At 46.4% G+C, this 27,186-nt stretch overlaps 1 protein-coding gene across 11 annotated transcripts in view; it reads right to left on the bottom strand.

Annotated features, from left to right (window-relative positions):
* The window catches only part of SPATA13 (spermatogenesis associated 13), a 236,082-nt gene that overhangs the window by 72,584 nt on the left and 136,312 nt on the right, over positions 1-27,186 (bottom strand). For 8 of the 11 annotated variants that reach the window (XM_053312445.1, XM_053312448.1, XM_053312444.1 and 5 more), the window contains one exon: positions 2,570-4,375. The exons of 2 other annotated variants lie outside the window; for them this stretch is intronic. In XM_053312445.1, the coding sequence (XP_053168420.1) occupies positions 2,570-4,375 (1,806 nt within the window). Of the gene's footprint in view, positions 1-2,569; positions 4,376-8,659; positions 8,850-27,186 lie in introns of those variants that run through there. One more of the 11 variants, XM_053312447.1, reaches the window with a different exon arrangement.

Genomic DNA, 27,186 nt, shown 5'->3' on the forward strand with positions numbered 1-27,186 from the left:
GGGCAGAGATGAGTTAGCTGAACGTTTTAGAAGCACCAGTGTTTCCTTAGGATGTCAGCCACTGTGTTTATATTCTCTTTTGCCTATTGCCATTTGACTGAACTGTGTTGCTATAGGTGGATCTTCCCCTTATTCTTATGCATCTGTAGTATAAAGTATTTAAATTTAACATGTTATCTAAAAGAATAAAGATACCTATCTAATAACTTTCAACTATTGCAGAATACCAGGCTTCAGTGACATGAATATTACACTCTATGAAAGTGGCCACAGAATGATTAGGGGGGCAGGAAGTTTGATTTGTGTAATATCTCCCTTGGTTTTGTAAACTACTGCTTTCAAGTAGCAAGAAAGCTGCTATATATTTGGTGAACCACAAGGCTTAAACACAGTTCCACACACTTACAAAAATTCAGTCTAAGCTGTATTTTACAGAAAACATCTGAGCAGCATCAGTAGCAGGCAGGTCCACCACAGGATTTCAGAAGACCAACAGCTGCCTTAAAATCACATCAGTAGGAGTGAAACCTCCTCACTGTACATGAGACTAGAAGACTAGAAGTGTGAGCACTGTAAGATATTCCCCTCAGAGGATGGAACAGCTCTGGGAAGAGCAGAAGGTTCCAAGTTCCCTCCCTGGCTTCTCCAAGATAGGGCTGAGAGAGATTCCTGCCTGCAACCTCAGAGAAGCTGCTGCCAGTCTGTGAAGACAATACTGAGCTAGATAGACCAATGATTCCTATGTTCCTATGTACATCTCTTTAGTCTTTCTACCCTGCATATTAAGAAACAGGAAGTAACATTAAAGTAAGAGTGATGCCTAGTTTAAGCTGACTATCAGTCTGGTAACCCAGGCTCCCTTCCCCGTTCCTACATAAATCCCCTGTGACCCTAATGTGGGCAGCTGGTGAGTGGGTGGGACGGTGGGTGGGTGAGTGGGTGTGACAATGCTCCACCACCAGTTAAAGCCACAAAATCAGGGATGAAAGCACTTTGCACCAAAAGGTCCAAATACTGCTTTTGGAATCAGCTATGGTTATTAAGTGCAGGTACATGTATTTACCCAGTTCCATTCCCAAAGTTCAGTTTTCAAAGCATTTCAAACTTTAGAGGGTGGGGTTTGTTGTCAAAGGGCCAGGCACTGGAAAGAGGGAGATTATTTATTATCTCTCCGTGTAAACCGCCCTGAGCCATTTTTGGAAGGGCAGTATAGAAATTGATTTTTATTATTATTATTTATTGACACAGTCAGACAAGTGTTATTGACTGGTTTGTTTTATCCAGACATCGAGTCCTTCCCAAGGACCTGGGATGGCTGAATTTTATTGTCAGTGTTGTTGCTGTTGTTATTATAGATATTGTCGCAGAAAATAGGCTGTTCCCAGTAAAGTTGTTTTTTGTAATTGGTTGATGGTGATTTCTGTGGCCCCTATGGTGTTGAGGTGCTCTTCAAGGTCTTTTGGAACTGCACCCAAGGTGCCAATTACCACTGGGATGATTTTGGTCTTTTTCTGCCACAGCCTTTCAATTTCTAGATCTTGGTTTATTATTATTATTATTAATAATAATAATAATATGGGAATAATGTGCAGGGCAAATAGGGCAAGCTGTTGTGGCAGGACACTCAACTCCCTTCTGGACCCCTGAAGTTCTGACTAGTCCACCAAGGTTTTTTTGAACTTTTATAAAACAAAATTTGAAGTTATTATCATTCAACATGAGGGCTAGAAACCTGCATTAAAATATACACGAGATTCTCAGAATGCTATGTGCAGCTCCAGAAATGAGATTCTATATGAAGCACTAGAAAGCAAAGTGGCCACCGTACTTTCCACATTATTCCAATACTGTAATAAGTATATTAATGACTATGACTGTGAAGCATTCATAATATTCAATAGGGGATGCAGCAAGTTAACACACACACACACAAAACACCAATCCATGACAACCTTGTAATTATTATCCTATTATGTCTCCAGCTGTCATTTCATAAACAGACCACAGCAAAGAACAGTTTCCCTTTGAAATATGCCTCTGACTACATCTCTTTAAATAATTTACCACCAAGCACAGCCACTCAAGCACAGCACAAGGGCAATGACACCTCTTGTGTATGCAGTGTCTGTCTGTCACTGGAGAAATCTTATCATGTTTGGGACCGACTCCAAGGTCACTCCTCAGCTTACCACCACCACTGGCATCTGGCTTGCGCTTCGTGTTGCTTGTCCAGGCACCAGCCAAGAACTCTCCTAGCTGCAGCCTGCTCTGCCTTGATCCCGTCACAAGGCAGTAATGTTGCAAACTGCAATAAAGCTGCCCTTGAAAATGTACCCAAGCACTCTCCTTTCCAGGGCTTTATTAATCTTCACAGGAGGCAAAATAACTTGACTATCACCTTCAAAGCAAGGTTCTTGATGAGGGAGACCCCTCCACACAAGCATTGCTCTACACACAGGCTCACACAAAGCAGCTAAGTACACCTGCTAGTACAAAGGAGCAGCAGCCAATGCCTATTTTACCCAGGACGTGTGGCATTCTGGCCCAACTTAAAAGATCTCCGTCTTACCTCTTCCTTCTTTTCATCAGCACTTGGAGCTAAATTGAGACTCAGCTGAGAGTGGCTGCTGATGCCGCTGTCTTCATTCGTGTCATCGTAATACATGGCTTGCACAGCATCCTGGAAGCCAACGGGGCTCTTCTCCAGCTTGATGGGAGGCCCCTCCCCTCTCCCCTCGCTTTCCACTGAGCTGAGTGACAAGGTGCTGCGCCGGTCGGGACAATGGACATTCATATTGCACTTGATGTTTTCAGCAGTTGGGCTCTGAGGCTTGGGGACGGCGGGTCTGGCAGGGACACTGGGCTGCCCAGAGCTGCATGTAAACTGGCTGGAACTTTTTGGTTCATCAAAGTCTTCATAAAACACTTCGTTAGGGATTGGGCCAATGTCCTTAAGCGGAGGCGATAAACACAAAGCATCAGGGAAGTCGCAGGATGATATTTGGTGGCCATTGGCATCAGGGGTTAACACAGCAGTCCCAGCATTGTCAGCCTCAGAAGTCAGGAGACTAGTTCTGGGAAAGTTAGTGTCTGGGCTACACCTGGTCGGTAGGCACCTTCGCCTGTCGTTTTCAGTGCTGCTTGAAACCCTACGTGAATAATCATCATGTAGCCTGCTATTTGGCCTCGTCCTCTGGTTCTGTACGCTGGATGAGGAAGTTTCACTCTTAGGACTGTCTTTCTTTATCGCAACATCAGTAACGTTGCTGACAAGTTTCAAAACTCTGTCAAAATCCTTGGCTCTAATCGGGCTCTTCCAGCGCTTTGATCTCCACTCTGAGTTCCGGTTGGTTTTATCAGAGTCAGCTGAAGAAATGCTTGTGGTCCTCTGTGGTGTCTGCTTATCATATGCAGCTTTGAGGTCGGTGAGGTTTGAGGTGGACTTCCTCTTGAATGAGCTCTTTTTCAGAAAGTTCAGATTATCTGTACTCTTGCTTCTCCTGAAGACCACCTTGTTGCTTTCAGAATCTTTCAAGATTATTTCACAAATCTGAGATTCCTGGATGACAGGGGAAACCGGCCTGGTACTGTTCTGATGATCCTGAGTTTTGTCTGTGTCTAATAAATTTATACGACCGATGCCATAAGCACGCCTGATGCTGCGTGACCGGCGAGTGTTCCTCAGGAAGGAATCATCGCTTTCCTCCCCATCAGAGTTATCAGAAGCCAAAGTATTCTCTGCTGTGCTTTGAAAATCATGGAGGGGCCCGGAATAAGAATACCTATTGGTCTGTACTCTCACCACCGTACTGTTTGGGACACGCTTTCTGATATTGTTCTCCAGCGTGCTGTCATTTAAGTTGTCTAGGTCTTCCTTGGCTTGGATTCCTTGGAGAACTGAGGATTTCAACTTCTTGAAAGACCCCATTTTTCTAATGGAAGACAAAGCATTCCATGTTGAGGGATTCCCCATAACTATCAGAGAATGAGGCCTTTCCACATTGGAGCCAGATCTTTTCCGAGGAGCAGAGAAAAAGCGCATGATTTTGGAAGGACTGACTTTATTATCCTGGCCGTCATCCTCATAGCTGTGACTTGTGTCACATCCCCCATTGTGACATAAAGAGGTAGAATTGCTCCTCGGTTCTTTATTATCCATTACTATACAGGTAACTGAGGTGCCATTTCCACAGCCATTCGGATACGTTGTCATGCTCTCAGCGCCGTAAGCATGAGGGTATAGGGTGTCGTAGCTCACATCCAAAACCTTGCTTTCTTCATCCTCTCCAGACCCCAGCCCTTTCTCAGTTGTGCATCTTTTTGAGCTGTTTTCACATCTGTTGTGTGAATTTAGCTCTCCAGTAGTCTGCACTGCCTGCACCAAGAAAACAAAGCCAGCATTTAGCATTTTTTTCCCACAGAAAAGAGGGAGTCTTTGTATAAAACACAAGGAATTCTTAAATAAGCCTCTCTCTCGGAGCCGAGAAAGGCTTTGAGAATGACACCAAGATTAACCTAGCCATTAATTAAAGGAATTATTGTCTGATGAGTATGTATTTGCTTTTCTGGCATGGATACTGGCAATCTGGTGCCATGGTTGGACTAGGAAGATCTGGGTTCAAATCCTCATGTAGCCATGAAGCTCAGGGGTGACCAATCATTCTCCCTCAGACTAACCTGCCTCACAAGGTTATTGTGAGGATAAAATGGTGGTAGAGAGGAGAACTATGTACCTAGGACTGAGCTCCTTGCTGGAAAGGCAGAATAAAAATCTGATAACTAGGCACAAGCCAAAAATATGATGTGGGAAAGGATTATTACATCAATGGCATTTTTTTCTTTGGTGAGGGTTTTCTTTTCCATATGATGTCACTGGGCCTGGGCCTCTATCTATTTTCCAGAGGGCCTATCTGTAAAACTCATTGGCTCATACGTCGATCTTTATGCAAGAGTTATACACAAGAATCTTCATGCCTGCTGAACAGATGGTGCTATCCACTGAAAGCACCAATCACCTGTTTGAGACCAGGGGATCTGGATCCAGAGCAAGCAGAACTGATTGAACTGATCTTGTGTTAAATGATTCAGGCAAGTATCATGGAGTAAATCACCCTTGCTGGATCAAAGCATTTGATGCTTTTCATTGGAAGGCAACCCTTGATTATATGAACCCATTGAGCTAATCTGTAAGAAAAGCCTCTTAGAAACCATAAAAGCTGAGAAGAGGCAACCCAAAGAAGCAGGAAGATAGACAGTTGCCCTGTGCATAGGCTTTAAGCAATGCCTCTCCATCACAATCTGTAGTGAAAATTAGATGTAGTGAATTCTTAGTTAGTGCTAAAGATAATGCATAAAAAAGAAAGACCCCATCAGCTGAAAATAAAGTGCCCCCAGTCACATAAACAAGGAACAAATGAACTTTCTACATAAGAGTCTCAGACACTGAAACACCTATTTAAGTTTTCAATCTTGTTTTTATTTCTCCCCCGGAAGAAAGATATATTGCATAAATAATATCTAGTGCATGCTTGATATAATTACTTGGAAACTCACAAAATCCCTTAATTTAAACTCCTTCTACAAAGAATTTATTATATTTAAAGCTTGGTTACCGCATGTGGGTGGGTGTAGGCTTCTGTGAAATGTTTAACATATCTTTTGTAATTTCATCCCCTCCTGCTACCTTATTCACATTTTCACATCTTAACCCTACCTCCTGCAATAAGAATAATTATCTTATGCTATGGCATATTTAACTTGAAACGGCTAGCATCCAAAATAAATTATCCATGAAATTACCCATTGAAATCAGTGGGATAAGTTAGTCATGACTAACTTGTCCCATGAATTTCAATGGGGCTGCTTATGAGCAACACAGTCTGACTACGAGCCAATATTTAGAGGGCATCACTATGCACCGGTCTGGGACAATATCCAAGATACATTTGAGGGGCTTCAGATTCTCCCAAATTGGCATTCCTCTACTTCTGATTAGATTTTAAAAGGGAAACTGGGGTTAGGGGGCGGGGAGAAAGAGATGGGTCAAGTCTATGGCTTTCATCAGAAAACATGATAAATGGTTTAAAGTGGCACACTTAATGGTAGAACACAAGAGGAAGAAAAGTGCAAACTGTGGAAAGGGAGAACAACTTTAATCACACAGGATATCACCTTATCATTTAAAACAGTAATTGTTTTAACAGCCACACCTCTAAATATATTATCTATCTATCTATCTATTTAATTTGTATACCGCCCACTACCAAAGTCTCTAGGTGGTTTACAACATAAAACAAACCAAGAACAAAAAACATATAAAAACAGGTTAAAATATACATAAAAACACCAAATAACTAAAAAGCGTGGCTGAAGAGAGGTGTCGTCAGCTGTTTCCTAAAAGCCAACAGGGATGGAGCAGCTCTAATCTCAGCAGGACGTGCATTCCACACAGTCTTTGGGCATCTACAGAGAAGGCAGTTGGCACCCTCAGATGAACCTCCCCTGAAGATCTTAATAGGTAGTGGGATTCATAACGAAGAAGGCGTTCTCTTAAATACCATGGGACCAAGCCAGTAAGGGCTTTATAGGTAATAACCAACACTTTGCATTTTGCCTGGAAACCTATTGGAATCCAGTATAGATCTTTTAGAATCAGAGTAATATGGTCCCTACGGGACATCCTGAAGACCAATCTGACAGCAGCATTCTATACCAATTGCCGTTTCTAGACTACGTACAAAGGCAGCCCCACGCAGAGTGCATTGCACTAGTCAAGCCTGGAGGTTACCAAAATGTGTACCACTGACTTAAGGTCACTCGCTTCCAGGAAAAGGTGCAGTTGGCGAACCAGTCGAAGCTGATAAAAAGCACTCCTGGCCATCGCCTCCCTGAAATATCAGGGAGACGGTTGGGACCAGAAGTACTCCCAAACTGTGAACCTGGTCCTTCTGGGCTAGTGTAACCCCATCCAGTACAGGCAGATCTATCCCATTTCCCGAACTGCAGCTTCCTACAGTGAGAACTTCCATCTTTTTTAGAATCAGTCTCAGTTTGTTATCCCTCATCCAGGCCTGTCTCAATTACTGTTTCAAGGCAGACATTTAAGGAAGTTATGCCATTGCCTGATGAAGCTGACATGGAGAAGTAGATATGGGTGTCACCAGTGTACTGATAACACCCTGCACCAAATCCCCTGGTGATCTCTCCTAGGTTTCATGGAGACAAAATGGAGTCCCGAGAGACACCATACAAAAGTTCTCACTTTGTAGAGCAACAATCTCCAAGTAACAGCTTCTAAAATCTGCCCTGAGAGGTATGAGCGGAACCACTGCAAAGCAGTGCCCCCTATATCCAGTCCCCGCAGGTGATCCAGGATACCATGTTCGATGGTATTGAAAGCCGCCAAAAGATCCAAAAGGACCAACAGAGTCACACTCCCTCTGTCAATTCCCCCTTGGAGATCATCCATCAGGGCAACCAAAGCAGTCTCCACCCCTTAACCTGCCCCAAAGCTAGTCTGAAATGGGTCCGGATAATCTGTTTCATCCAAGACTGCCTGGAGTTGAGAAGCCACCACCCTCTCAATCACCTGGGCCAACCATGGGAGATTGGAGACAGGTCTAGAATTGCCCAACTCTGAGGGATCCAGTGTAGGCTTCTTGAAAAGAGGTCTAATAATTGCCTCCTTTAAATAAGGAAGCATCCTACCTTCCCTCAGAGAAGCAACAATCTCCTTGCTTGATAGTATAAGCCATGCTGGACAAGGGTAGAGAGAACAGGTGGTAGGTTGCACAATTCCAATCAGCTTTTTCACGTCCTCAGCACTGTTCCCTCTAAGGTGTGTGCTCACAAGTTTTATGGATGCCCACTCAGTTCGTTTTAGATCCTGCTCAGGTTGAATCAGGGAGCTCTCACTCTGAATGCATGTGTGCACACACTGCCTTGATACTGCTGCCCAGAAAAAAAAACTCATTCTGCACAGAGATGAAATAAATTAGAGGGACCACTGCACTGATCCTCAGGAGTCACAAACTGAAACTGATCAATATAACTGATCCAATATAAACATACACACTAGAAGGGGTGGTGTGGGGGGACGGACTAATATATGTCTTGTTTTATACCGCCTTTCATTAAAGCTATCTCAAGGCAGTTCACAAAGTATTTAAACCTATTCAACAGCTAAACAATAAAAATATTAATCTGGGATCTAATCTAATTAAAATTAAAGCAAATCTAAATTAAATTAAAACAAATCTAATTAAAAGTTTAAAAAAACATATACACAATGAGACCCTAAAATGCAGAACGGGATTTCATTTATTTATGCATATACAGAGCGGGGGGGGGCAACAGCTCCCTCCAGGCTTTTAGCGACTCATTTTCTCACAGGCTGGCAAAGGCAGCTCGCCTTTCTCCCCCGTCGCCCGCCCTTGTCGGCTTCCAAAGTTCGCTTTGGTCTAACTTGCGGTCGCTGGTGGTGGAAGCACCTGCTAGGCTCCGCGGTGGCTCTTTTTTTAATCCCAGAGAAGAAGGGGAAAAGCAGGAAGAGGGCCGGCTGATGTGCTCGTGTCGCTAAGGAAGCCGGGGAAACCCATGCCTATATTTGCCCACCCCGCGCGACAAATCCTGGCGGAGGCGGCGGCGGCGGCAGCTTTACCTGGAAAGAAGGGCAGAACTGCATGCACCGGACGGCAGATCTCTCAGACAGAATCGGAAAGCGCAGCGAGCCGCCCAGGTCCTCCTAAATCCCTCACAGCAACCCAGGGGGAAGAAAGGACGGGGCAGGAGGAGGAGCAGCAGCAGCAGCAGCAACAACAGAAACTCCCCCTGCCGCTGTGGCGGCTGCTGCTGCTGCTGCTTTCCCCCTGGGTAGAGGCTAATCAGCTTCCACACATCGCTATGGTAGCAACCGGAACAGAGGGGAGGGGAAGCCCTATAGGAGCGCGCACAGGCGTGAGCAGCAGGCAGGCTGCAGGAGCAGCGCCCGCCGAGGAAAGTTGGTGGAGTTCAAAGGCGCTTTGAAGGGACAGCAAAGGCAGAGCGCGGAGGAGGAGGAGGGAGGAAAGAAGCGCCTCGGCGCAATGGGAGTCGGAGAGCACAGAGGCGTCCTTCCTCCTGGCGGACTGAGGGTGCCCGCTGGCCTGGGAGGCTCAAAGACCGTCCCTCTGTCCTTTCCCCTCACGTCCCCCTCCTCGAGCCTCCCGAGATAAATCCGACTTCTTTCCTCAGCGAGGGGGGAGGAAAAGATCACAGCTGATCCCCCCCGCCCCGGCCACCCGCTTTGGCCTCTTCACCCTGGAGACAGCAGAGTCCACGGCCCTTTATCTGCAAAACACAACAAAAGTTGACCCAGGACGTGGTGGTGCGGGGCGGGAAAGAGTGGGATTAAGTAATAATGCATCTCACTTAACAGACTGATTTACATTGGGGCAAACACTCATTAAGGCGTCGATTTCCCCCCTTTCCCGCCTTCCTTCCGACTCCGCTGCCAGAGACAAAGGCAGGCTGTGTGGCTCCTTTCGAAATCCATCCCATTCTCCTTTAAACAGCTCACAACAAGACTAGCGCGCTCAGTACAAATCAAACCACTCGGGGCCCTGGAGCTGAAAACGTGGTTTTTAAAATGCCACACGCATATAACTTGCCAAATTATAAACACTTATATCAAATTATGGCAATACTTTTTATTAAGATAAAATAGGTTTTATTCCCCCCCCCCAAGAGTGCTGACTAGTCCATATTGTCAATTTTTCTCTCTGAAATATGAGAGCGAGGGTTTGGGTTTTTTTTTAAAGCTGACATGGTGATAATAACCCTGTACAATAACTTTCCAATTAAGCCACCACAATTGTCATAAGCCTCACCCCTGTGTACTCAGTTCAAAAGATTGTTAAGATAGTTTTAGAATAAACAGAAGACTGGGTAAGATGAGAACCCCAGAGAGATATTCACATATAAATTAACTAATTTAATGCCTTGTTAACTGCACAGCTGAGAATGCTGCATTCTCATTTGCAGAGATATTTACTTCAAACTTGAATGAACTAAATTTCCCATGTCTCTCAAAAGATTCCATGTGCAATCCGAAAATTCCCATATATTCTAGCTCAGGCACTGAGCAGGATAACATCTCTTATGGATGTACACCCAGGGCTTCTTTGAATTGTGCACATCACCTTGCAAAGGAGGTAACAGGGCTGTCCTTACATTCTAATTGTGTGCATCGAATGCATGCCGGAGGTGGGGAGCAGGAATTGCCCCTGCTTGCTTGGCACCATCCCCACCCCATAGGCATTCAGCACAACTTCTGAAAGTGCCTACTTGCATACAGAGTTTTACTAGATGTATATGCAAAAAGCAGAGGGCAAATGCACAGTGCCCTGTGCATGCATAGTTTACATGCACATAGGCGCTTTCCAAAGTTATGAGGGGTGATTTGCGGAACAGGGAGGACCAGCACGCTCCATCCCACTCCACCTTCCACCCATGTTCATTGTACACTATTACTATTATTACTACTAGCAAGTGTGAACAGTCCTAACATGTTTCAAACGCATGCAGGGGAACAGCTGTACTTGAACAAGGGGAAACAAATGTCCCTGGGTGAGGGAAGGGGGCCTGCTGGCTGGGTGACAGTTTGATCTTTGCTCTCCCACTCATGCTCTCTGAAGAAGCAGAGGGGCCCATCTTCACTATTTGTCCCGGGGTCCATTCCAACCTTGCTAGGCCTTGGAAGCTAGTATATGTACTGTAGAGAGAGTGTGCCGTCAAGTCAATTTCAACTCCTGGCGCCCACAGAACCCTGTGGTTGTATTTGATAGAATACAGGAGGGGTTTACCATTGCAAACTCCTCCCGCGCAGTATGAGATAATGCCTTTCAGCATCTTTCTATATCGCCGCTGCCCGATACAGCACCAGCGGGGATTCAAACCGGCAACCTTCTGCTTGTTAGTCAAGCATTTCCCCGCTGGTTCACCCAATTTCTACTTTGTTTCCATCCATTTTCAAACATGGAAGGACTGCAGAAATCAGGCAAAAGTTACAAGCTGGCAAGTACCAAGCCGATGACTTCGTGGAGGGCATGTGCCCATCAAAGGTTGGAGGTACCACATTCATCAATTTCTGAACTGGCCCTCTGTTAATTTCTAAAGAAAGACAAATTGCATGCTGAATGAAGCACACATCAGCCCACTGAAATCAATGGTTTAGAAACACCTAACCCTGCATAGAATCCAGCTGAGAGTGGTGATTTTGTCAATCAGATATGACTGCAGTCTCATTAGATTAGGTAAGAAAATCTGAACTGCGTTATTTTTGGGTAAAACTCATGCAAAATTCATACTTGGGACTTAAGAGTCACAGATTTTGTGGATCACCCAAAGAAGAATCCTCATTTCTGCAGAAACAAAAGATGTGATGCTCTCTCCTAGCAGAAGATCACCATGTAAATGATTAATTGCTGGAAATTATTTCAGGGAATAAATTGAGGTGGATCTTGCATATCACGTGTTCAGGGACTGAATGTTATTTATCACAAAAGGCACTACAATGGGCTAGTGCAAACACAATGCTCTGGTTCAAATGTAAAGCTACTTGATTGCCAGATCTTGGTTTGGACTCTAGACATCCTCCCCTTCCCTCCTTCCTCACCCTTGCAAGTCCACCCCCTTCCCTGGTTAGTATTAACTACGGTGCAGTGTTACATGTGCACTGCTGTAACCATAGTTACTGCTACCATAGTATAACTTAAAACAGACTGAAAACAGGATTAGAAATTGGCTTAGGCTTCAGTGAGGAAAAAGCCCTCAGAGATAACAATCCCTGATCAAATGGTAGTCAGAAGAGAACTGAATAGTCAGCCTCATCCCACCCCTTAAGGCATGAACATAACACTTCAAGTCTCTCCTTTAAGGGAGAGATGTGAATTCCTGGTACCTAACTAAAGGTCTAGAAAAAGGGCAGCCAACCTGAGGCTCCCCAGCTGTTGTTGGACTCCAACTCCCACCATCCCCAGCCACAATTTATTGGCCACCCCTGGTCTAGAACATTCCAAGGTATGTTCTATGCAGGCTCATAAGGACTGCACACAGAAGCCACAAAGAACTGTAGCTAGTACAAACTGTAGTTAGCTTTTAAACAAGAGTGGAAACCAGGATTAAAAATTGGTTTCTATCTCTGGTTTAAAAATTAACCATGATTTGCAAAAACTAAAGTTAAAGGCTAAGGATGGTGAGCAGTAACTACTGTTACACTGGTTCAGATGTAATGGTGCACTGTAGCTAATGCTAACAAAGAAGGAGAGGGGTGCATAAGAACTCATGGAGCACTCTCTATCACCAAACTATTGTTTGGCAATTGAGAGGAGAGTTGGTCTTGTGGTAGCAAGCATGACTTGCCCCCTTAGCTAAGCAGGGTCTGCCCTGGTGGCATATGAATGGGAGACTTGCTGTGTGAGCACTGCAAGATCCCCTTAGGGGATGGAGCCACTCTGGGAAGAGCAGAAGGTTTCAAGTTCCCTCTCTGGCTTCTCCAAGATAGGGCTGAGAGAGATTCCTGCCTACAACCTTGGAGAAGCCGCTGCCAGTCTGTGTAGGCAATACTGAACTAGATGGACCTATAGTCTGACTCAGTATATGGCAGCTTCCTATGTTCCTATGTGAGCTGAGGGTCTGTTGACTCTTTCCTCTCACCATCTCGTTTCTTGAATGTTAACTCTATTGTCTATTTTCAGTGTGGTTAAGCAATGACATTGGTAACAGTGGCCTCATTCGCACGTAACGTGAAACCAGCATCGCAGACGTTCGTCCAACCACGGTCTGGCAACCTCTGGTTTCAGGACAGGGGAGCCCCTCCCTCTTCCTAGTCCACTGAGACCGCATGCCAGCAAGTTCTATAACCCTGGTGTCTCCAGACTGTGGTCAAGACATCAGCATGTCACAGGAGCAGCTGCTATTGGCCATGTTCTTAAAGGGGACATGCCAACTGTGATTGTGCCTTTTCTGAACAGTCCGCCCACCTTGGAAAGGGCATTTAAATCCCTTTAAATGCCATGCCAGTGCTTTTTCTGACATTGATAGCTCTGCCACCCTCCTCTGGGTTCAGACTGGTGTTCTGCCATATGCAAATCTGCTGCTGCAGAGAATTGCGAGAGGGGATGCTCTGATTTTCAGCAACCCCAGGAGAGTGAGGTCACCATTTCAGGGCACAAGCAAGGGTGGACATGTCCAAAAGGGTGAAAGGGCTGGCAGAGGGCATGCTTTGACAGCTTCTTGGCGGCAGTCACCAAGACAGGGAGAGCAGTTGCAGGGGTATCCGTCCCCACGGCTTTTCTGTGTAAAGCAACTTGGCTGGGCAGAATCTGCCATCTGGCCCCCATGGACTGACACTCTCGTGAGAGAGTGGCCCGTGGGAGAAGAGGATGTCACCGCACATTATTAGTGATTTGGCTCAACACCAGTGTTCCCTCTAATAGGGATTCCCAAATGCTGTTCACAACAACTCCCAGCAATGGCCTTTGGCTGGGGAATATTGGGAGTTGTAGTCAAGAACATCTGGGAATCCGTGTTAGAGGGAACACTGCTCAACACCCCTGTCCCCACCAATGGTTCTTCTCATGAATTGTGAGGGGATGTCTCCATGGCCTTACACTCTCACTAGTGAGCAGTCCTCTCAGGATCAGCATCCATCATTATCACAGAGGAGGAATCTCCCCTCTCAGTGTTGGCAATGCTGTTTCTGCTGCCTGGCCCTTCTCATGAGTAAGCCTGGGGACCGAACAGGTATAAGGGCTGGGGCTCCTTCCCCTACATCACTGTACAAAAAATAGACCTTAGGCATTCAAGAATCCTTGGTTGGAGCTGCCCATAAAACACAACCCTGGGTATCCCAACTCAGCCTTAAGTTTCGATTCCAGGGTTCTGTGGGGTGCCCTGTTGATATTGCTACCTGGAGTGCTTGTGAACATTTTTGTCGCTTCATTTCCGGGAAGCAAAGCACTTAGTGCCCATCCTAACATCCTGTCCCCTTTCCTTCCTGCTTGCCAGGAGTGGGGAACAAGGGACGGAGTGGGAAGAGGGCATACTCCTATGTGACTTTGTCATTTGACAAAGCCTGGGCTGGGATGCAGTACTGGGATACAGTTGCCCTGTTGCCGGACAATTGCTTTGTTGGATTCAAGGGGTGGGGTGAGTGCTCGGAGTGGCAAGCAGTGAGCATGGAGCAAGCACCATCTCTGTGACTGCGGTTTCGGGAACTGCATGGAACTGCAGTTATGGTGCCGTCCACATTTTGAAACCAAAGGTTCAAATTTGAGTTTGGCAAGGGAAACCACAGATTGCTTTTGCCATGAAACCACAAAACCACAATTGCACACATTAGGACATAACAGAATTCCAACTTCTGCCCCGTTTAACTCCGGTTTCGCGTTGCGTCCAAATCCGGCCAATGATTACTGCTGTTCAGGCTAACCAGCCTTCCTACTTGTCCAGAACTTGAAACCAGGGTACAAACTTTAGTTAAGTGGGAACCATAGCTAACCTATATCACACCAGAGTAGTGCAGGCAGGGCCAGTGTAGTGCAGTGGTTAGAGTGCTGACTAGGGAGACCTGAGTTCAAATCCCCATTCAGCCATGAGACTCACTTCATGACTCTGGACCAGTCACTTAACTCTCAGCCTAACCTAGGGTTGTTGTGAGGATAAAAATAACCATGTACACAGCTCTGGGCTCCTTGAAGGAAGTGCAGGATATAAATGTAAAAAATAAATAAATGGTTAATTGCTGATGTGAATATAATCTGTGGTTAAGACTGGTGATGCCTTAACCAGAGAATGGGAAAGAGCATGTTATCCTCCAACCAGCAACCAATTGCTTAACCATGGTTAACCAAGGTCTGCCAGTACAGGGCCTACAAGATGGAAATACACAAAACTGAACAAGACATTTATAGATGGTACTAAAAAGCTGCAATACACTGTTATTTGCAACTTATTATTTTACCCCCAACTGAACAATACAAGATATAATTAAATCAGTGCTTCTGCTAACATTATAAAGTGTAGGAGACGCATTTCTAATGAACAGAAAATGTGGAGAACAAATTCCAGATTGATGTGAGACAAAGAGCTATTAGTAACTGTTTGATTATGATGGTCACAAGTATTTATAGCAACAAAATATAAAGCATGTTTTAGAATTTTAAATCTCTGATTTAAAGAAGGTTTAATATGCATGTGACAAGGAATGAGGAGGATTATAAACTGGAGAAATGTGTGAAATGATTACAAAAATGTGACAGGAAACAAGGAAATATTGGAGGCAGTTTTGTGTCTAAAGAAGAAACAAATTAAGGAAAGAAGCAATAATATATGTTGTGGATATTGACAATTTGCATGAATCACTTATATAGTCCTTTTAAAAATGTGTTTCAATTTTTGCTGTGTTTATGTTCTCACCACCCTGCCTGTGTAATGTCATTTTTATCCCCTTTACAGATGGGGACCAGAGACTGAGGGGCTATTCTCACGATTAACAAAAATCGGGCTAGGAGAGACTAGCCTGATTTTTGTTAATTGTCAGAACCACCGGGCTCGGCTGCGAGCCCGGTGGTTCTAGAGCGGGTAACCCGCTCTGGAACCCCTGGAACCGCTCCGCATAGAGCGCTCCGCAAACCTGCTTTTTACAATAGTGAGTAGCCTACTCATGAGTAGACCCCCGGCTGGGAGGCAAAAAGCTGCCTCCCAGCTCGGGGGTCTCCCCAGTATGCCCTGCGCACTTGCGCAGGGCATACTGGGGCTTGCGGGGGCCATGCGGCCCCTGAGCTCCCTAGTCCCTGCCGGCTCCTTCTTGAAGCCGGCAATCGTGTGGGCAGCCGATCCAGCCGCCCAGGGCTCCCTCTCCGCTCACGAGTGGGGAGAGCGGGCTTAGCCTGCTCTCCTCGCTCATCCGAAGAAACCGGGTCTCACAGATCGTGAGATTTGACTCTGAGAGTGTATCTTGCCAAAGACTACCTTGTGTAAATGGCAGAGGAAAGATGCATCCAAATCACCCTGAAATTAGCTCAATTCCAGATGTGATCATTCTGTTGCTTTGTGTGGTAAATTCCCATTTTCACAGCTTATGTGCCCTCTTTGGCATATCAAATGGTATGTCAATCAGATCTTGTGAATTATTAAAGGGAAAGGCCAACACATTTAGTTAATAAGCCAGTAGTACACTGTACATCACGAAGATCTTCTTGTAGATGAAATTATCTCCCAACATATCCCGTAGTCCTAGGGATATCTGCCAACTCTGTAGCTTTCCCAGTAAACTACAGGACTGCCCTGTGAGAAGCTGAATGTGTGTTCTACTTGGTTCCGAGTCAAGTTCACATGACCCAGATTTGCTTAATGAGATTGGTCCTGTTTGCTAAGGGGATTTGGCAGATATGGCCCAGTGCCTCCTGTACAAAACCTTCACTAAGGAGCGTTTTTACCTGTGTTTTCTCAGGCAAAGAGTATTTTATTTTAAAGCAATGTCAGCTTGTGGACCTTTCAGATAATGAGTATTCACAAGCTTTTAGGCCCTATCAAGGAAGTAGAGATGTGTAGAACGGGTCGTGGTTGGAGTGTTCTGACCGTGAACCGGGCATTCTGTGTTCCGAGCTCGGAACAGAACACCCTTTAAATGAAGGGCCTGTTCTGAGCTTGGAACAGAATGACCCCATTCCTTGCTCGGAACACTCAGAACGTTCCAAGCACCATTTCGGAATCCAAAATGGTGCTCTTCTGGTCTCTGTACATATACGACGGTCAGAAGAGCACCATTTTGGATTCTGAAATGGCACTTGGAAGAGTCTGATGGAAAGGGGGTAATTCTGTCGGAACAACCGGCTTGACCAGTTGTTCTGACGGACCATTCCGTGGATCTTGCATTCCATTCCAAGCTCGGAACAGAATGCAAGGTCTATATTGTGCATAACCCTAAAAGAAAGTCATCCACTGCCTGCTACCCTTATAAGACTGGCCCTGAGAGAGTTACTGAAGCTATTCTCACGACCAGGAGAAATCGGACTAAGGGAGCCTAGCCTGATTTCTCCTGGTCTGCTGCAATGGGATCCGCGTGGCTCCTGGCAGCAACCTACCAAAAGTATCCCCTCCCCTTAAACGAGGTTAGCGGAGCGAGCGCTCTGCTAACCATGTATGGTTGATCGTGTGCTGCCGTGGCATGGCTCTGTGCCATGGCAACACACGAGGAGACCCCTGCTGGGAGGCGGAAAAAAGCCTCCTGGCCCTGGGGATCTCTCCAGAATGCCCCACGCACTTGCACGGGGCATCCTGGAACTTCTGGGGGTCAGTTGGTCCTCGATCCCCCCCACCCCTGCCGGCTCCGTGACGGAGCCGGCAATCATGTGGGTGGCCAATCCAGCCGCCCAGGAATGGCTCCCTGCCCATGTGTGGGGAGAGAGGGGCTAAGCCCGCTCTCCCTGCACTAACCCTAATGGCATTTGTTTCACACAAATTTTATGAAGTGCCTCATAGACTGACAGCCTGACTAAATTTACTCAAGGAAGTCCCATTGAAATGAAAAGGACAAGTTAGGCATGCTTAAGTTATCTTTTTAATTTTAATGAGACTCCCTAGGGTAACCTCACAGGGTTGTTGTGAGGATAAACATAGGAACATAGGAAACTGCCATATACTGAGTCAGACCATTGGTCTATCTAGCTCAGTATTGTCTTCACAGCCTGGCAGTGGCTTCTCCAAGGTTGCAGGCAGGAACCTCTCTCAGCCCTATCTTGGAGAAGCCAGAGAGGGAACTTGAAACACAAACCTTGTACAACCTCCTCTAGGCTCCTTGGAGGAAGAGTGGGATATAAATATAAAAATAAATTAATACAATCAATCAACTAAAATTGTCAGTCACTGACATTAAAACAAGAAGCACTGCAAGAGTTCTTGCAAAACAAGGAGGGTATTCTCACGATCAGTGGAAAGCAGGCTAAGGGAGCTTAGCCCACTTCCCACGGATCGTGGGAGCCACCGGGCTCGCAGGTGAGCCTGGTTTCCCCAAAGCGGGTCACCCACTTAACTCCCCCTCCTGGGTTTTTTGGTCATGTATTGCTGCAGTGTGGCTCCGCACCACGACAACACATGAGGAGACCCCCACCGGGAGGCTGAAACAAGCCTCCCGGCCCTGGGGGTCTCTCCAGGATGCCCTGCACGCTTGCGTGAGGCATCCTGGAACTTCTGGGAGCCGCATGGCCCCTGATCCCTGCAGCCCCCGCCAGCTCCATGACAGAGCCGGCAGTCATGTGGGTGGCCGATCTGGCCACCCAGGGCTGCCTAAATGTCTGAAGGGAGAGCGGGCTAAGCCTGCTTTACCTGCAAACCCACTCTTGGTGAGTCTCACTGATTGTGAGACTCGTCTCAAGTTCTTGCAAAACATGTGTTGCAAGACACTTGAAAACCAATATTTATCATCAATTTTATACACATACACCAAGTTTCAAACCTTCAATTGTTTATGCTTCTATTAATTTGCGTTGAACTTACATGACATTCAACAGAGTTATCCAAATGCAGTAGATTATTGACCACACATTTGTTGGTTACTGGCAACCCATTCAATTCCAGGGTTTAGTCAATGTGAGGAATGGGTTTGTAATACACACGTATGAAATTGCTGGGTTGCCTTTTTAATTTGAAAGGAAGATGTAGAATAATTTACACAATCGCTCTGTTATAAAGATTCCACCACTTCCCTAATGTTCACTGAGTTAACATCCGTGAAGTCAAGCAGAAAAGAATTTGTCCCTAATACGAAGACTGAAACGTACGACAAGTAAAGACAAATTTCAACTTTATGAGACAGCACACTTCTTCAAGTTTGCTGAGAGCTTATTGCACTCCACTCCAGTTGGCACCGAGATGTAATTTAGGTTGGGGAAGAAAAGCTTTGTGGAATGACGTAATCTGAGAAACAGGACCTCCGTGTACCAGGTTACCATTATACTCTACCAGAGCTGCTCTCTACCCTCCCACCTACACCATTGCAGCTGCATGCAACTTAATGATGGATTCAGCCTTTCAATCTGTAGAAAGCTATTTATATCCTCATTGAGCCTGCCTGTGACGCTATTGTTGTGCTCCCATCCTCAAGAGGCATTATTCAGGCAGCATGACAAGAAGAGACGGCTTCATACTAGAGAAGCGCAGTTTCTAATAAATAGATCATTGTACACAAACATAAAGAAAACTTCCTGTTTCCAGTTAAGAAGGCTGCAACTCTACATTTCCCCCCTCTTCTTATGACTCAACATTTTAAAAATGGGGAAGTGAAACCATGCAGATAGAAGGTGGGGGGGGGGAGAAACAGGCTGATGGAACAGACCGAGTTTCTTCAACTTTTCATTTCTCTGAATTATCTTCTGCATCCAGAGTGTTTTTTAAAGAAATTATGGCTAACAGATTTCTTGTTAAATAAAAGGTATATCTAGATTACAGTGAATCATATTTTAGATGGAAAGAAAGTAGATATAAAGATGAGCAAGAGTCTACCCCTTCTACACACTTTTAGTTATGGCCACCTTGCATATAAGCCTGGTTCACACAATTGTTTGAATCTAGGTTTAATATCGGTTACTGACATGAGCGTGATTGTATGAATCCACACCAATGCGGGGATCTCAGATTCATCTTGAACGGTAAACTACTCTGGCATGGCTTCACACAGTCACACTACTGTTGGTGATCCACATTAAACCTAGATTTGAATGGTTGTGTGTACCAGGCCATAACCATGAGGGCCAATCCATATGTTGCCATAATGGCATGGGAGTAACCCTCATGGAAAACAACATGCATATGAGAAAGGACCATATAGCTGGCCCTGCACACATGAGTTTTGAATCCTAATGTTGCTGGAAGCATTACAAATAAGATATGGGGAAGTGACTCTCATGCTTTTGTATGAACCTGTATGGCAGTATATCTGTAATTATCAGGTGCTGAAGCTATTCCCACGACCAGGAGAAATCAGGCTAAGGTAGGCTAGCCCAATTTCTCTTGGTCGTCCGCTGCCATGGGAGCTGCGTGGCTCCTGGCAGCAAACTACCGAAACTACCCCCCTCCTTAAAAGAGGTTAGCAGAGCAAGAGCTCCACTAACTCCGTTTAGTTGATTGTGTGTTGCCGCGGCACAGCTTCGCGCCACAGCAACACAAAAGGATACCCCCGCCGGGAGACTAAAACAAGCCTCCTGGCCTCAGGGGTCTCTCCAGAAGGCCCCCTGTGCTTGCATGGGGCATCCTGGAACTTCCGGGGGCCAGGCAGCCCCTGATCCCCATAGCCCTCCACAGCGCCATGACAGAGCCGGTAGTTGTGTGGGCAGCCGATCCAGCCACCCAGGACTTGGAGGTTGCTCGTGTGTGGGCACAAACCCTCCTGGAGCTTCGCATGTGTTGTGTGAAGCACCTCGCTGAGTGCAAACAACAGGAAAAGGACATTATCTTAATGGCCTGCTTATAAGCTTTCCGTAGACATCTGGTTTGACCTTCATTGGAAACAGAATTCTGGGCTAGATGTAACTTTGGTATGATCTTGAAATATGCATTAAAGTGCTTCTTTTAGTTTAATACCTGCCCTAACGCAGGCTCCGTAATGATATGGCAAAAATATAGAAGACACTGAGGCTCTACACATGATTGGTGTGTAGAGCCAGGAGGGATTTGGCAGAGAGAGCGGGTCAAGCCCGTTTTCCCCGCACATGAAGAAGCCATTCTCACAATGGGGGGAAACAGCCCAGTTTGTGTGAATGACTTCACTTTTTCCTATCCCGAACTCCCTCACAATCTATAGCCTTCCGTGCATACTGTACAATGCAAAAAAGGAATCGGTAGTTGAATCTCCAGTTTGCAAAGACTAGGCAAATCCGCCATCCACCAAAATACTTTTTTATATGGCAACTTTTCAATCGGTATATAAGAAATTATGTGCTTAACTCCAAAATTACATTGTGAATCAAAAGTAATCTGGCAAAGATTTTCCAGCTTCTATTCTTCTAATATTGCAGTAATAGAAGCATTTCTCAACTGCATAACTGACTTGCATGATGCAAGAAAAATACCCCAATGAATTTGGTTAGAGTCTGTTACCTTAGCTGCCTCTGTGGTTGTTATGTCAAAAGACTCTGGACAATTGCAGGTGGGTAGATGTGTACAGAAAAATTAACTGTATCTGTTAACTGTATCTGAGCTAGATAGGACAGCTTCATACATGCATTGTAAAGGGCAGCCCTTGTAGGTGTAGTAGCTCCTTGAATGCATGAGAGCCCCTGCAATTTATTTGTCTCTCTGAGTCACTTTGGACTTTACTACTGTGTAAAATAAACAGGAAGCACAATACAACTATCTCACACGATGAGGTCATTCACACAATCGAAAACTGTGTTCTACTCAGGTTTGGGAGCTGTGTGTACTCCCAATTTTTGATTGTGTGGAAGCAAGGTTAGAGAAAAACCTGGGTAGCCTTTCTTCCTACCTTGCTTCCACACAATCACTTCTACCCAGGTTTTCCGCTAACTTTGCTTCTACACAATCAAAAACTGGGAGTACACACAGCTCCCAAACCCAGGTAGAACACTGTTTTCGATTGTGTGAATGACCTCAATGAGGTGCTTCTCACTCATTGGTGTGAAGCACCGGGAGGGCCATTGCTTAGGCCAGGGCTCAGCCCACTCTCCCCACACACAAGCGGTCGCTCGTTGCTGGGCAGCCAGATTGGCCACCCAGATGAGCGGCTGCTCCGGTCAGGTGCTCCTGCGCCCGGCCACAGCTCCATCAGGAGCTCCAGCGATCGGGGAAAGGGGAGCACCACCACGCAGTGCCCCACCCCCAAATTCCAGGAATGCACCACACAGTGCCTTCCTGGGGTTCCCCACTTCCCTCTCCCCTCTCCCTCCACCCTGACTGTGCCAGCCATTGCTGCAAGCAGCCGCAGCTGACACACGATTGAAAAAACTAGGTTATCGGACCTCTCGCTCAATTAACCTTGTTTAAGGGGAGGGGTTGTTAGGCGGGCTAGCCACCAGGGAACCAGCAGCCTCGCGTGCAAACCCGGTGGTTCCCACGATTGATCAAGACTGGGCTGGTCTCTGATAGCTCAGTTTTGATCAATCGTGTGCATAGCTTCATAGAGGTCATTCACACAATCAAAGAGGCGATTCTCACGATCACCAAAAAGTGGGCTAAGGGAGTCTAGCCCACTTTCTGGCAACTGTGAGAACCACAAGGTTCCCACAGCGCTCCCCTAAGCCCAAGTTAGCGGAGCGAGCGCTCCTCTAACTGGGCTCTACGATCGTGTGTTGCCGCACCGCAGCAATGCATGAGGAGACCCCCGACCAGGAGACTAGAAAGCAGCCTCCTGGCTCAGGGGTCTCTCCAGCATGCTCTGCGCACTCGCACAGAGCATGCTGGAACTTCTGGGGGCTGCACAGCCTCCAATCCCCGCAGCCCCTGCCGGCTCCATGACAGAGCCGGCAGTTGTGTGGGTGGCTGATCTGGCCACCCAGGGAGGGCTCAATGATTGTCTGTGGGAAGAGCGGGCTTAGCCCACTCTCCACGCAAACCCTCTGGAGGTGGATCTCACCAATCGTGAGACCCGCCTCAAAATCTGTGTTCTACCTAGGTTTGGGAACTGTGTGTGCTCCCAATTTTCGGTTGTGTGGAAGCAAGGTAGGAGGAAAACCTGGGTAGAAGTGATTGTATGGAAGCAAGACAGGAAGAAAAGCTACCCAGGTTTTCCTCCTACCTTGCTTGCACACAACCGAAAATTGGGAGCAGACACAGCTCCCAATCCTGGGTAGAACACAGTAAGGCTATTCTCACAGCCTCCCCAAACTGGGCTAAGGGAGCATAGCCTAGTTTGGGGAGATCGTGTTCAGCACCGGGAGCCGTGCAGCTCCTGGCTGCTAGGTCTCCAAAGTACCACTCCTCTAAAACCAAGTTAGTGGAGCAAGCGCTCCACTAACCCCGTTCTTTTGATTGTGAGCCGCCACGGCGCAGCTCCGCGCTGCGGTGACTCAGAAGGAGACTCCTGTCTGGGAGGCTACAGCAAGCCTCCCGGCCTTGGGGGTCTAGTGCGCACGGCATTCTGGGACTTCTGGGGGCCGGGTCCCCCGATCCCCACCGCCCCTACCAGCTCTGTGATGGAGCTGGTAATCGTGTGGGGGACCACCCAAGGCTTATGTGCGGAGAGAGTGGGCTTGACCCGCTCTCCCCGCCAAATCCGCGGAGATCCATGTGGAGATCCTCAGTTTTTGATTGTGTGAATGACCTCTTTGTTTCACTGCATCTCCGCAGGCTACCGAGGCCAGGGACAGCTTACTTATTGCCCTTCATTGCATTTGGAGTAGCACAGAGATGTAATAGCATTGTTGTAGTGTTCAAAGCTGCTCACATTAATATTCATTCATTCATTCAGCCAGCAGTCTGTTCCTCTATTCTGGTGTGTTTCACTCTTGTTAGCTTTATGGAACCTTGCGATCAGCATACAAGAAATTCCACACTTAACTAGACAGAACTGCCATCCATCAAAACGGTGAGGCTCCTGCTCGCCCTGCAGATGATCAAGAGGCAGCCCTGGGCAGCTGGACCGGCTACCCACACAACTGCTGGCTCCGTCATGGAGCCGGTGGGGGCTGCGGGCATCGGGGGCCACACAGCCCCCGGAAGTTCTAGGATGCCCCGTGCGAGCACACAGGGCATCCTGGAGAGATCCCCGAGACCTAGAGGCTGCCTGCAGCCTCCTGGTCGGGGGTCTACTTGTATGTCGCTGTGCGCCGTGGCAACACACGAGCAAAAAGATGAGGTTAACCTTGTCTGAGGGGTTAACCTCATCTTTTAGTGGTAATTAGGCGGGCTAGCTGCCTTGGGAGCACCGGGCTCACCTGAGAGCCCGGTGGTTCCCACGATCCCTGGAAAGTGGGCTAAGCTCCCTTAGCCCGCTTTTCAGTGATCGTGAGAATAGCTTTACTGTCTTAAATGCGAACCTTTCAATCAGGATACCAAAAAATTATGTGCTTAACTCTCACTTTATAATATAGATTGTAAATAAAAAGTAATCTGGGAAAGATTTTTCCATTTCTTTTCTTCTAATATTACAATAACAGAGCATATGCACAACAGCATATTCACAACAGAAGCAGCACACAACAGTATAAATGATCTTGCATGCTGCAAGAAAAAAAAAAACCCCAATTAATTTGGTAAGAGTGTGTTACCTTAGCTGCCTGTGCACATTGACTCATCTACAAAGGAACCTCTGGATATCTACCACAAGTTTTCTTGTGGATCCTGGGAACTGTTCTAGAATATGCATTCAGTTCAAGCAAGGCTATTGGTCAGGACCATCTGACCTCATCATTGCTGAGTGTGAATTGAGCAACCCTATTGAGCACTCCCAACATCTTCCCATAGGAGGCTGTGCACGTGGGCAATGGAATAGTAGCAGCAGTAGGCATGGAATCTTTCAGGGAAGCTTGTCTACCATTATTTCTCACTGAGGAATATCTCTGAAGCTTTTGAGAAGCCCCGGGGTTCCCAGAAAAGCTGGAAAACTACAGCTCTGTTCTATGTTCACGTATGACTAAAGCTACTAGTTTTTTAAAAAGGGACTGAAGACTCTTGTATAATGCTCTGAAATTATTTAAAATTTAAATCTCATTAAAACTCCCTTTGAAGACCTAGTGGTTAACTCAGAACAGATTTCTCAAGAGTTTTTCATTGTGACATACACCCCCACATTTGCTTCTATTTTATTTTTTTTATTTTTGTAGGCGGTTCTGCTTATACTTGTCAATGCTGCAGAGTTTTTCCATCTCCTACCGCCAAGCTTTCTCACAGTCTGACGAGTTAATGTCTCACTACACATGTAGCCATTACACCATGACAATGGCAGCCTTGTGCTGTGTAATATAGTTGCAATCCTATGCACTGCCAGCACCGAAACAGAAATTAAGACAATATCAACAGGAAAAAAAGGAACAACAAAAGCCAGTTCACAGTTTTCCTAGTAATTCTACCACCCCTCTGAAATCACGATGCTGCACACTGACTATACACCTATAGTACTTACTCAGGGATGCCTGCATGGAACCAACATGGAATAGTAGGAATCCCAAAATGGTGTCACAGAAGCCATTTCATATTTCCTGCCATGGTCTATGGGTATGCTCCCAGAAAGATATGAGCATGCTCCTAGAAAGAGCCCACAGTTTCCCATGGTCTAATGGTTGGGAGGGCAGCAACTGATGCAGGCAAAAACTCCAGGACTCCCCTGTCCTAGGGGTTCAAAACAACCCTTTTCACAGGGCCAGAGCTGGGGCCAATCATAGAAGGAAGGAGTGCCATCCCAGTCACAACAAGCCCATTCCATAGCCCAATAGGAAGGAAACCTGCACATCAAACCTATTGGTCACAAGTCCCCCAGGAAGAGAGTTCAAGTCCAACCACAGTATCAAGAATTCCACGCAGACAAATCCATAACGATGCATACAATGAGTATCAGTGTGAAAACAATGAGCATTTCGCAAGGGAAGGGAAAGGAAACCACTTGAAGAGTGAAGAATTAACACTACAGTAGCAAATTCACAGAAGGCAATACCATGAGATGACGGGTAACTCAGTGGGAAATTTAAATTTGAGGTTTAAAAAGGGAGAGGCATGAGGCAACCAGTCTAGAAACAAGGCCTCTCATTCCAGGAAGCAACACTATGTCCATGTAGATGGAGGAGATGCTCATGATGGGGTCATTGTGGTCTCCAAGAGACTTAGCTCATGACACGCCCCCCCTTCCTCCCACCCACACCGCTCCATGCATCACCTGTGTAACTTGCAATCATACAGTTCAGTAAGTGTAGCTGTAGCACAGCTCAGCATATGATAGGGCCCCGGTTCAATCCCTGACTCCCAGGGAAATGGGCTGGGAAAGTCAAGCACACATACCTGAAACAGAGCAGTGACATCATTGTCAATCAGAAGGACTGGACATGGACTGATAGCATCACTCAGGATGCCTCTGACTTTCCCCTGTACCCATCATCCGATCCAATCACACTTTCCCCCACCCCACCACCATCCGGGGGCAAATTAAGCTCTTTGCAGCCCATAAGCAAAAAGGCTTTTGTCACCCTTTTACTTTAAACAAAAAAAGGTTTGCAGATAGATAGATAGATAGATAGATAGATAGATAGATAGATAGAGTAAAGGCGGAGGACTTTCTCCTCTCCCACTCTACCCTTGCTGTAGCCGCTGCTGCCCACAGAGAGGGGCCGCAAAATTTGAGGAGGGTTTAAATTTGCTGCTCCTCAAATTTTGCCGCCATAGGCAAATGCCTCCTCTGACTCTCTATTAATCCATCACTGCCACCACCCATATTCATTTGGTTGATTGTCAGTGTCTGCAAGTTAATTCTTTAGCACACCTTGCTAGCAATCTCTTAGGAACAAAGGAAGCTGCCAAGTCAGACCATTGGTCCATCTAGCTCAGTATTATCTATACAGACTGGCAGTGGCTTCTCCAAGGCTGCAGGCAGGAATCTCTTTCTGCCCTATCTTGGAGATGCTGCCAGGGAGGGAACTTGAAACCTTCTGCTCTTTCCAGAGCAGCCCCATCCCCTGAGGGGAATATCTTACAGTGCTCACACATGTTCTCCCATTCAAATGCAAACCAGGGTGGACTGTGCTTAGTAAAGTAAATTCATGCTTGCTACCACAAGAACAGTCCTGGCAACAACACTGTTTGGTTTAGTATCACATCAGCAGGAGTGTGTGTGTGTGTGTGTGTGTGTGTGTGTGTGTGTGTGTGTGTGTGTGCAGGACACGGAGTTGCTGACACCTCCCTTCTTACTCTTGCTAGTGCTCCAGCAACAAGGTGATGGCAAGGTAAGACCTTCAGCCCAGGAAGGATGTGGTATATACAGAACGCACTACCCCCACCCTCCAACTCTGAGTGACCCACAGCAAAAATGTCAGCTAACCACTAGGAGAACAGAGAGAGAGAGCTGACACAGGCACCACTTTTATTTAAAAGTATCAGTGTTGGCATTACGTTCTGACAGCATCACCACAACATGAGGTTGCCCACCGGGTTGGTACCAGACACCTTAGCCTCAGAAAGCTTCCTGACAGACATCAGAACAAGTGCCAC

Source organism: Hemicordylus capensis, chromosome 3 (genome assembly GCF_027244095.1).
Source record: "Hemicordylus capensis ecotype Gifberg chromosome 3, rHemCap1.1.pri, whole genome shotgun sequence".
NCBI classification, from domain to species: domain Eukaryota; kingdom Metazoa; phylum Chordata; class Lepidosauria; order Squamata; family Cordylidae; genus Hemicordylus; species Hemicordylus capensis.